At 34.7% G+C, this 12,486-nt stretch overlaps 1 protein-coding gene across 1 annotated transcript in view; it reads left to right on the top strand.

The window, feature by feature from the left end:
* The first annotated feature begins 891 nt into the window (after window positions 1–891).
* LOC110314777 (tear acid lipase-like protein) overlaps window positions 892–12,486 on the top strand; it is a 12,652-nt gene continuing 1,057 nt past the window's right edge. The window contains exons 1-7 of the mRNA XM_021189000.1: window positions 892–993; window positions 1,206–1,329; window positions 2,424–2,622; window positions 3,499–3,608; window positions 5,251–5,387; window positions 7,356–7,499; window positions 10,615–10,686. Of these exons, the coding sequence (XP_021044659.1) occupies window positions 892–993; window positions 1,206–1,329; window positions 2,424–2,622; window positions 3,499–3,608; window positions 5,251–5,387; window positions 7,356–7,499; window positions 10,615–10,686 (888 nt within the window). The remainder of the gene's footprint in view (window positions 994–1,205; window positions 1,330–2,423; window positions 2,623–3,498; window positions 3,609–5,250; window positions 5,388–7,355; window positions 7,500–10,614; window positions 10,687–12,486) is intronic.

A 12,486-nucleotide genomic window follows, 5' to 3' on the forward strand; every position in this document is an offset into this window, starting at 1 on the left:
GACATTTATAGAGAGAGGAAAGGACAAAGAGAATTAAAACTTCATTTACACTCCAGAGAGCCTAGAGACTTTACATTGGTGAGTATGAAATTGTGATATTTCAAACCTTTTTAGAATTTCAGTTCATAGCATATTCCTATGGACATTTTATTCTATTTTAGATACAGCCTAATTTCCACTGAAAATTACCATCACTTTTGACTATACAGAAAGTTACTTTGCTATGGCGCATTTGTCTTTATTTCTCCATTGTGCCTTGACAGTAGACATTTATGAAAAAAAAAACCAACAACAACAACAATAGAACAGAACACAGACAAGTTGTTGTCTCGAGTGGGATCTACTATGGCTAGGCTCTATATCAATGGGAGAGTTAATTATTTGTGTTAAAAATATTTCTTTACCAATATTTGTGCTTTCTTTAAAATATGTCTATGAAAAGTTCTGAAAACATTTGTCGACTGCATCTTGTGTTACTCTACATCTAAAGAAGACCATGTTGGCAGTAGTGACTATATAAGGTCCCTTGGAGTAACATGCTCTGTTTCCATGAGACTGTACATCCCCCACCCTGTTATCATTGTTCTATCTTTCTTCCCAGATTTGTTTTGTTGGGATTGAGTTTTAAATAGTTTTAGACAAACATGTGTAGCAGTTTTGTTGAAGAAACAAAATAATGTTCTTAATTAAGTTATGATCCCAAAGGGTTGGTTTTCTGAACAGTATGAACAATTACTTTGCATTTCATATAAATTGTCTTTTGTAAAGTGCAGAGGTATTTCTGAGTCTTAGAAGATGTCAGATGGACAATGTACCTATGATAACCTGAGCTTACCTAGCAACATGTAGTGTATTATGCTAATGCTAATAAGTATTTCCCAACAGGTTTAAATGTGGTGGCTACTGAGAACAACATGTTTTGTTCATGCAATTCGAAACATATTTTGTTTTTTGGAAGCCAAGCCAAAGAATCCTGAAGCCAGTATGAATGTTGTAAGCTATTTCCATTAATCAACATACTTTCAAAGATTTGTCCCTAGTCCTTTCACGAATCCTTTCCAAATGGTTACATTTATGATAATTTGAAATTTCTTTTTACATAAAACACACTAGTATGATCTATAATAAAAATTTACTAGAGAATCATAAAAGTGTTCAGGTGACTAAACTAATAAAAGTCAGTATGTTTTCTCTTCTGCATTTAGACTGAGATAGTTTCCCACTGGGGCTATGAAAGTGAAGAACACGAAGTTATGACTGAGGATGGTTACCTCCTCTTAACCTTCCGGATTCCACGGGGGAAGAATGAGAGAAAGGATTCATATAACAGTGAGTGACAAAAAACGTGCTTGGAATGAAATGTGTGCTGGGTAAACCCTTCCATTATTTATGCATGGTGAGGAGCCCCCAGACCTCCCTGGCTTCCACATGCAAAGCTAGGTGCCTGTCCTGTGTGACTCCTGCTGTGGGAGTTGCTGTTATTAGAAGAAAAGGTACCATCTGTCATGTGAATTTAGATTTCCTTACCAAATAAAAGTCAGAATCCCTGCTGGAGTGGCCAAGAACTTCCAGCACTGACTATAATTCTTGTAATACTGCAATGCTTGAGTTACAGATCTGAGAATTCAATATATCATTCTTGACAACAGGTACATCTGGTTCATTCTGACTCAGTGTCTAAATGTTCAAGGGTTTGTTATTGGAGTTGTTTATTAAATATTTTGCACATTATTTTTTGCTTATAAATTTTATAAATTGAAAGCATTTAGTAGGGAAATTCATAGTTAATAAAGAGGAAGAAAAAAGTAACTCTGTGAGTCCAGTGTTAATTTTACTCTGAGGAAGACGAGTGATATCTATGGCTATCCAACGAGGATAATCAGCTGTTAGCACCTCTATGTAGATTACAAAAGCATTATGATAAACAAGTTGACAAAACAAAAGGAGCAAACAAAAACAACAAAACAGATCAACAAAACCAAAAACAACAACAGAAACAAACAAACAAAAAAACCAAAACCAAAGAACCAAAAACCAAGTCTTGTTGCCTTGCCTTTAATCACAGAACTGAGGAGGCAGAAGCAGGTGGATTGGTGCTAGCTCAAGGAAACTCTGGTCTACATAACAAGTTCCAGACCAACCAAGACTAAATGTTGAGATGATTCCACAAAACGAAAACAAACAAACAAAAATCACTAGTGAGAAATAATTTTAAAAAATACCCAAATCAGACAGAATTATGATGACTCAATTTTACATTATCAATCAAATATTTGCCAGGAGGAGATAGGTGTTAAAGAGGATGAGGAAGTGTAGAAATATGAGAAAATTGAAGGGCAATACATTGAAATATAATGTGCTACATTATTTTGCATTCTTAAAAACCAGTAATACATAACAAATACTTTTTGTTTTCTTTTCAGCCACGAAGCCAGTCGTGTATTTGCAGCATGGATTGACTGTATCTGCTGATTATTGGGTTCTTGACCCTCCCAGTAACTCCCCAGCCTTCCTTCTGGCAGATGCTGGCTTTGATGTGTGGCTGGGGAACAGCAGGGGCACTAACAATGCCAGGAAACATGTGCACCTAGACCCAGATTCTGAAGAATTCTGGGCTTTTAGGTAAGACAAAAGATCTTCTATCCTGGTACATTTTCCTTAAAAATATCTTTAACTTTTTTAAGTTGTCACATATTTACTCAGCTTGACCAAAAGAACACCAGTAAAGTGTCATAAGTAATGAATAATATTTTGAGTCTTTATTTTAGTGTTTACCTGTATATGTCTGCATGTGTATAGTGTGTGTGTAGAGCTGTTTTTGTGTGTGTGCATGTATGTCTGTGTATGTCTGTGTGTGAAAAATCTGTGGGTCTGTTGTATGTGTTCTTGCCTTTCTGTGTACTATGTGTGCATGTGTGTTCATATATATGAGTGTGGAGGTCACAGGATTTGTTTCTATCCTGCTGGTGCTGGAGTTTAGTTGGTTGTGAGCTGTTATTTAAATCAGTAAATGTCTTGAAGCACTGAGATTATCTCCAGATCCTTGAATAATATTTTGACAGGATGATAGGTTAAAATCTTGCCTAAAATTTAATATTATTAATTTAGTTTAAGATAAAAGTTAAAATGTATATATCTTTTCTGTATATCTCTTTACTTATAACTACTAGTAGCTTTGCTACTTCATCTTGTTATTTTAGAAAATATTTCATTGAAGTATATTTGAATAGAGAAGCTGTTCCTGTTCTGTATATACTGTTTGATAAGTGTAGACCCAAATTCCAATCATGTGTATATTTTTCTTTTGTTGTGGTTTCTCTTATTTTTATGAAAATATAATAGGGAAGGAATAAAAAACAAAATAATTAAGATTCATTTCTATCACAAAATGTCAGAAGATCTTTGTGAAATATGTCCCTGTTTTCTAAAAGTTCTTCCTGTTTTCCTTTTTTGGTATTTTCCCCCTTTACTGACCATCTCCGTTTTTGTCTTATGTAGTTTTGGTGAACAAATAGCATATGACCTACCAGCCACCATTAATTTCATTTTGAAGAAGACAAGACAACCTCAACTTTACTATATTGGCCATTCCCAGGGCGTCTATCTTGGTATGTGCAGAGAGACTGAAGTCTGAGCACGTTGTAATTTTTATCACAAACCACACAAATATCCTTTAAAAAATATTTTATTTTTTGGAATGAAATCTTGTCAGTATGTAGAAATATTCAGATGAGACAGAAATTCAAAATCCAGTTGTTACAGTGGTTTAATTTGTTATCAGACAGTCATGTTTTCCATTGTTTGATACAGGGTCTTGCTGTGTAGCAGTCCAGCCTCAGCCATGCAACTACTGTCTACCCTTCTCAGAGGCTGAGATGACAGCCCTGGGCACTGTACCTGGCTACATTTTTATAATAACAAAAAAGTCACATTTTCTTTAATTATTATGATTTCCTCCATAAAAGATAGTTGAATTCACTATACTCTCCAAAGTAAAGTTTAATACGCATTGATTTTAAGTCCTTAACTGATTTCTTAAAGGAAAATTGATATATACACAATTTTTAAAATTCAATTTATATATCTCATTGAGTTATCTTATTTGTTTGTTTGTTTGTTTAATTCATGTGGGCACTCAGAGCATTTAGTGAATAGGACCTAGTGAGCATCCACAGAGCAATATTAAAAGTATTTAAGTAGTATGTGCTGGACTAGTCTCCTTCTCCTCTGAAACTACACTGTCCTTACTACTTTCCTGGCTATTGACGACAATGTGTTTAGTACACTAAAGAAATGTACATCTCATAAATCTCACAGTCCATCAAGGGAAGGTGTGGGATCAATAGCACCGACCCTTATTATTTTTTTTGTTTTGTTTTCTTTTGCAGAATAGTCATTGCATGATGCTAAATGGTACCTAGACTATCTATTGACTAGACAGGAATAGATGCCCTCATTTTCTTTGAGTTGTAACAAGCAAAACTGTCTCCACATGTTACTAATGTCCCCTGAGATCAAAGATCTTCAGGGAGAAAACACTAAAAATGGAATGGTATTTACTAAGGGTTTTCCTGGCAGTGGTAAACTATAATTTGATTATGATACTTGCATTATATTACACACACACACACACACACACACACACACACACACACACACACACACATACACACAGAGGGAAGGTCTCCTAAGAAGGCATGAATATCACTTCCCAGCCACAGAACAGGCATATCTATACAAATCTACTGTAGAAGATTTGTATAGTTAAAAAAAATATTAAGTTGAAATTTAATGGGGTAGTCATTTTTTGAAAATAAGCTCAACTCTCCCAAGAAATTGGTGTATTCAGGTCTTCTCTGCAAACTACAAAAGAAAAATATTTAAAAATTGATGTAATAGTCATGTAACACTATGGATTTCAAGTGTTAGAGATTAATTAACAATATGGAAATACTTGATTTTTTTAGATTTTTATATTTTGGTAATGCAACGACACAGTTATTGAACGTCTAGTTCAGCAAACAAAACCTTTTGCAGTGACTAGAAAAATGAGGTCGACACTGAATGGAATTGAAAGAACATAACCAGGTGCTGGCCTTCCAGGTGAATCAGAGAATCACCTGCTTGAAGAAATATTATTAAAATATAAGTCAAACAGAACACTTGTAGTCTTAGTTGAGATTAAAAATGCATAGAACTTTGAACAAGGGAAAATACCTGGAAGTAATCTACTCTCTTGTTTTATTTCAGCCTATGGGGCATTTGCAACAAACCCACAACTGGCCCAGAAGATCAAAACCAACTTTGCCCTGGCCCCTGTTGTGCTGACCAAGTATCTGAGAGGTGTCCTTCGCTCAGTTGCATACATCAGCCCAGTAGTGATCAAGGTTTGTGACACCTTCTAACAACCCCTTAGAAATAACAGTTAGGTACAGTTTACAGAAATAGAAGTGGTACCCAGTTGAAGAGCAGAGATGCTGAGACAGGCCATGCTGCCTCTCTGCTCAGCACACGGTGGCCACACACAGCTCCCCCATAGTTAGTCCTGCATTTCCCAGTTTGCTGAGTCCTGTCAGTCACCAGTTGACCATGGACTTTTTTTTATTTTCCAACCTACTTTTCCTGTCTACTGAAACATTTATTAATAGATTTTATCATACAAATAAATGTTCCATGTGTATTTTTTAAAGGTTTAAGATTGAAATGTCAATAGAATGAGGGAGATTTTTCCCCTTATAATTCTTTTTGCTTTCCATCATCTGGACTGTAACACATTTCATTTTCCCCATTGTTTTAAAAGTTACATTAATTGCATCTTATAGAGAGTGCTGAATTATATATTAAGAATAAATATTTTAGTTTGGAGATGAGCTTTAATAGATAAAGCTGGATTCTGGGTTTTGTCTACTGAGAACACTTATGCATTCTTGCCTTCGTTTTGTCTTTCAAATAGGGAGTCATCTAGAGTTCTGACATTAAATTACACTTAGTTTGGGTTTTACTTGCATTTACATAAGAGCAATCACTTTACAATGAATCAGCATCATTTTATTTATTTGTGAAGTTGCTCCTGATTATTTATAAATAATACTTTTCTGAGTTTATTATTTAGATACATATATATATATATATATATATATATATATATATATATATATATATACAATTAAATGCATAAGTGTAACCTACTCAATCTGTATAACATCACCATGTGTTACTTTCTCATGTATGACAAGTATTTATAGCCTAAAATCAGAGATATTAAAAACAGAGAAAACTACTTTCTAAATCTTCTTTCAAACTCTCTTGTTCTATTTTATTTCTAGAGCATACTAGTGACACATAAATCGCCACAACAACCTTTATGTCAGTTCTAAATTTCAAGTGGTTGTCCCCTCTAGATTTCAAATCCTCTTCCTTTAATGTTTGCTTTCAGCTATGTGCACCTGAATGTATCTGTGTAAGTATGTGTGCTACATGTGTGCATGTGCACGTGTGCATGCTAGCATGTGTGTGAGAATGTTAGAAATGTTGCATGATGAATGTTATTCATTCATCTCTATATTCATGAATATCATGTTAGAATCCATGCTAATTCTGTGCTGTTTTCTCAAGTCCCTATATTCATGGTCATTTGGGGCTTTTATTCTTTACAACTGGTTTGCGATGTCAGACTTTTTGTTTGTGTGTTTTCTGTTTTTGTTTGTTTGCTTTTCGTTTTTGTTTGTTTAACTTTCAGAGACTCTCTTGTCATATACTGGACTGGTAAGATAACATAGTGGCAGTGTGTCAACTTGTAGCTGTGCCTGGTAATCTGAATTCATCTTCTGAGCCCCACATATTGAAAGGAGAGACCTGACTCCTGAAGTGTCATGTATGCACTGTGTCACACATAAATGAATGTTATAAAATACCCTTCAATGTCATGAATGTTCCTTTTCATTATCTTTCATATATAATTACTTTAAATAATATGTTTGCCACATACCTATCTTTTAGAGATCAGCTTCTCCATTATTTGATGCATTTATAGCTCACATAAATTAAAAGACAATTATTACAGGTGTAGACTTAATATTTTTGATATGTGAAAGCTACAATACTCTCAAATTTACATAATAACAAAGATAATATACATCATCTAAGATAATTCATTATTCACCAGTCTTCTGGTAGAGCAGAAAAGAACTATTTTAGAGTGTCTGACTTAGGAGGCATAAAACCTAATAGTGTGCAAAACCATGTAACTTTATCAGTATGTTAAAATTTTGTTTTGTTGCTCAAATTTGCTCTATCCTTCTTTCTCACTGGACAAAGTCTCAGAGCTATTATTTATATGTATATATCACTTTCAGACTGTGTTTGGTAAAAAGGATATATATAGCAATTCAGATGATAATCATATCCTTGAGTTCTTGTGCCATCGGAAGAAAATTGCAACAGTTTGTAATAATCTTCTTACAGTGATGTTTGGATACAACCCCCAGAATTTAAATGAGGTATGTATGATTTTTGTTTTCAGGTAAACATTTTTCTAATAATGGTTGGTGATGTTATCATCTTCTTACTATGTAAACATTAAAAATGAGAACTATTTGCTTGTACTATATAGAATATCTTAACCTACAGAATATGAATAGTTCATATGATAAAATATGGCATAATTTGCAAAGTTATAAATATGTCTATAAAAATCCATCTATATCATATGTGGGTGAATATCTGGACATCATGAATATATATATATATATATATAAAATACTCCAGATAATATTCCCAACCCAGCACACATCCCATACCTCCTCCCCAGCCCCTCTCTCCATGAAGATGTCCCCACCCGTACTCACCACCCCAAATGACCTCTAAAGACCCTGAGGCCTCCAGTCTCTTGAGGGTTAGGTGCATCAACTCCAATTGAACCCAGACCCGGCAGTTCTATGCTATATATATGCTGAAGGCTTCATATCAGCTGGTGTATGCTGCCTATTTGGTAGTCCAGTGTTTAAGAGATCTGGAAGGTCCAGATTAATTGAGACTGAGACTACTGGTCCTCCTAAAGGAACGCCTGCCTCCTCAGCTTCTTTCAGCCTTTCCCTAATTCAAGCACAGTGGTTGGCAGCTTCTGTCCATTGGTTGTGTGCAAATATCTGCATCTGACTCTTTCAGCTGCTTGTTGGGTCTTCTTTAATGTGGTCATTCTGTGTCCCTTTTTGTGAGCCTTCCATAGCCTCAGTAACAGTGTCAGGCCTTGGAACCTCCTCTTCCACTTTGGACCTGTCCATGGACCTTCTTTTCCTCATGCTCTTTGCCATTTCCTTCACTGTACTTCTTTCAGACAGGAACAATTATGGGACAGAGTTTTGACTCTGGGGTAACAACCATATTCCTCACTTGATGCCCTTTCTTTCTGCTGGAGATAGGCTGTACAAGTTCCTTCTCCTCGTTGTAGGAGATTTCAACTAGGGTCCCTCAGTTTGAGTCCTAAGAGTCTCTTACCTCCCAGGTCTCTGGTGCTTTCTGGAGGGTCCTCCCAACCTCCTACCTCCTAAGTCTGACTGTTTCCATACTTTCTTCTGGCCCTAAGGGCTCCAATCCTTTTCCCTCACCAATACCAGATCAGGTTCCCCTCTCTCCTCCAATCCCCCATCGACTGTCCCTCTCAGGTCCCTCACTCCCTCCCCACTTGTGATTTATCTCTTCCCTCCCCCCTCAAGTGTGACTAAGTAGTCCTAACTTGGGTCCTTCAGCTTGTTGAACTTTTTGAGTTCTATGGACTGTATCTTGGGTATTTTGTACTTTGTTTCTGGCTAATATCCACTTACTAGTAAGTACATAGCATGCTTGTACCTTTGGGTCTGGGTTATATCACTCAGGATAATATTCTTTAGTTCCATCCATTTTCCTGGAAAACACAGGAGGACCTTGTTCTCAATAGCTGAGTAGTATTCCATTGTGAAAATGAACCACATTTTCTGTATCCGTTCTTCTGTCATGGGACATCTGGGTTGTTTACAGATCCTGGCTATCACAAATAAGGATACTATGATCATAATAAAGCATGTGTCCCTGTGGCATGGTAGGGCATCTTTTGGGTATATTCCCAAAAGTGATATTGCTGGGACTTCAGGTAGATCTATTTCCAATTTTCTGAGGAACTTCCAAGATGATTTAAAGAGTGGTTGTACCAGTCTGCAATCCCACCAGCAGTGGAGGAGTCTTTCTTTTTCTCTACATCCTTGCCAACTTGTGTCGCCACCTGAGGTTTTGACATTAACCATTCTGATTGGTGTAAGGTGGAATCTCAGGTTCGTTTTGATTTGTATTTCTCTGATCATTAAGGACTTTAAACATTTCTTTAGGTGCTTCTCAACCATTCAAGATTCCTGTGGTGTGAATACTTGGTTTAGTTCTATACCCCATGTTTTGATTGGGATGCTTGGTATTTTTTTGGTTAGCTTCTTGAGTTCTTTATATGCCGTGGATATTCACCCTATATCAAATATGGGGTTAGTGATGATATTTTCCCAATCTGAAGGTTTCCAATTTTTCTTATTGACTATGTCCTTTTCCTTACAGAATTTTTCAAGTTTCATGAAGTTCCATTTGTCAAATCTTGATCTTAAAACATGAGCCATTAGAGTTCTGTTAAGGAAATTTCCCCCTGTGCCAATGAGTTCAATGTTCTTTCCCAATTTCCCTTCTTTTGTTTTCCCAATTTTTATTAGGTATTTACTTCATTTATATTTCAAATGCTATTAGATTCAGTGTATCTGGTTTTATGTTGAGGTCCTTGATCCACTTGGACTTGAGCTTTGTACAAGGTGACAAATATGGGTCTATTTTGATTTTTCTATATACAGACAGTCAGTTAGACCAGCACCATTTATTGAAGATGACCTCTTTTTTTCCATTGTATATTTTTGGCATCTTTGTCAAACGTCTAGTGTTTGTAAGGGTGTGGTTTCATTTCAGAGTCTTTAATTCTATTCTATTGATCGTGTCTTCCTCAGTACCAGTGTCATGCAGTTTTTATCACTTTTTCTCTATAGTAAAGCTTGAGTTCAGGGATGGTGATTTCCCCTAGCAGGTTTTTTTATTGTAAAGATTTTCTTTTTTTACTATTCTGTGTGTTTTGCCTTTCCAGATGAGTTTGACAACTGCTCTCTCTATGTATTGGATGAATTGTGTTGTGCTTTTGATTGGGATTACATTGAATCTGTAGATTGTCTTTGGTAGGATGGCAATTTTTAATATATTTATTCTACCAGTCCATGAGCATGAGAGATCTCTCCATTTTCTGAGATCTTTTTTGATTCCTTTCTTGAGAGACTTGAAGTTATTATCATACAGATCTTTCATTTGTTTAGTTAGAGTTACCCCAAGTCTTTTCAATAGTCCTTTAATGTTAACACTTTTTTACAAGTAGATTATCTCCACCAAATACTATCACATGAACCACAAAAATATTTAGTTTCTTTTTGTGGTAAAAATCCAGACTTTCCTTTTAATTGATAGAGGAAAGATTTAAATCATATAGGTAACACAGTTCTACAATTCTACTGTACACCTTCATACACTTATAAAAGACACTAATTATGTTTTGCTGTTTCCCAGAGTCATCTTGATGTATATATTGCACATATTCCAGCAGGCACTTCAGTTCAAAGTATACTTCATTTTTCTCAGGTAAACTTTTTCTATGCTCTAATTTCTTCTCTCTTTTGTTTGCAATCTTCCCTCCTTGATAAGACTTCATGATTCTCTATCTTATGATGATGATATAATGAAGCATGAGTGAATAGTTTAGATAGATAGATAGATAGATAGATAGATAGATAGATAGATGATAGATAGATAGATAGATAGATAAATAGATAGATAGATGATAGATAGAGAGAGAGAGAGAGAGAGAGATAGATAGATAGATAGATAGATAGATAGATAGATGATAGATAGAGAGATAATTGTAATTATCTCTGTTGTCAAGAGGAAACACTACTCTGTAGGCATATGATAATTATGAAAAGGAATTGTTCCATCCCTTTATCCCTTAAGTAGTAACTTTTGTCTTAAAACACATAAAATTTAAGTATCTGGGGAGCCTGCTTGGCTGAATCCATGGGGTCTTATTTCAGATATTTTGGGTTCCTTTGAGGTATAGGTATAAATTATGAAATATTTCCTACTGCATTTAAAAAAGGTTTCCTAAGGCAGCAATAAAGAATAAAGATAAATATGATCTCATCCTACTAAGGCCATTGCCATGATGTAAGCTGATAGATATTTATAATTTTTCTTTTAATCATGGATTTTTTTTTAATTTTATGAGTGAATTGTGTTTTTGAATTTTCTCTGCACTCACTGGAAGAAAATATTTGACTCTATTGTTCCAGAATCAGTAGAATGACCTGTGTCACATTTCAATAGGCATCTTTCACTATTACCTTGACTGTAACAGGCTGTTGATCACAACTCCATAGTCCCAGAATTTGAACATTGTAAAAAGTCAGTGAAGAAAGGCCTGAAGATTACAGTGCTATGAAACCCTCATTTCTTATTATGTTTTACAAAACTAAAACAATTGGGTTTTCAACAAAGATGTGCTAATCCTTGAAAGAATTCCTTTTGTCATGAGAACCATTGCAAATGTTTTATACAAAAATAAATTCTATGCAAATACAAAATAATTCGATTGTATTTTAGTCCTGATACAAATAATACTTTGTAACTGGTGTTAATGTCAACTAAATTATATTTTAAATGTTTTCCTGTAGCCAGAAAAATTATCTTATTGTCTTATTATAAGGCTTTATTAATGTACATTTTGATAATTTTAAAAGTGTGTGTGTGTGTGTGTGTGTGTGTGTGTGTGCTTGTTTGTGAATGTTCTTATATAATGGTTTATCTACCTGTTTAATGAGATGCTATCTGTCACTATTCTGAAACTGGCCAGGTAGGTTCTAGGAATCTATCTCTATCTGCTTTCTGAAATTTAGGATTTTGGGTACTCCTCAACAATGTCTGCTTTTTTGTTTTGTTTTGTTTTGTTTTGTTTTGTTTGTTTTGGTTTGGTTTGGTTTTTTTGGGGGTTTTTTGTTGTTTTGTTTTGTTTTGTTTTATTCTGGGGTGTGGGTGTGAAATTTTTGACCTAGTGCTTTCGAAGCAAATATTTTAATGACTTAAGCTATTACTCCAGTTCCAAAACATTTCCTCATTAACAATCACTTTGAATTTTACTTATAGGTCTAAAATTAAATATATTAAAATTTAATGTTATAATAAATTTGTACTATAAAATAACTTGTGAAACACATGTCACATATAAAATTGTAACAATACTAACATTTTCACACTTCAATGTCTTCCTGCATATGAAACTACCATACATAGGTACTTTTCTCTCTCTCTCTCTCTCTCTCTCTCTCTCTATATATATATATATATATATATATATATATATATATATATATATATATATATATATAT

Source organism: Mus pahari, unplaced genomic scaffold, assembly GCF_900095145.1.
Source record: "Mus pahari unplaced genomic scaffold, PAHARI_EIJ_v1.1 scaffold_10158_1, whole genome shotgun sequence".
Lineage (NCBI taxonomy): Eukaryota > Metazoa > Chordata > Mammalia > Rodentia > Muridae > Mus > Mus pahari.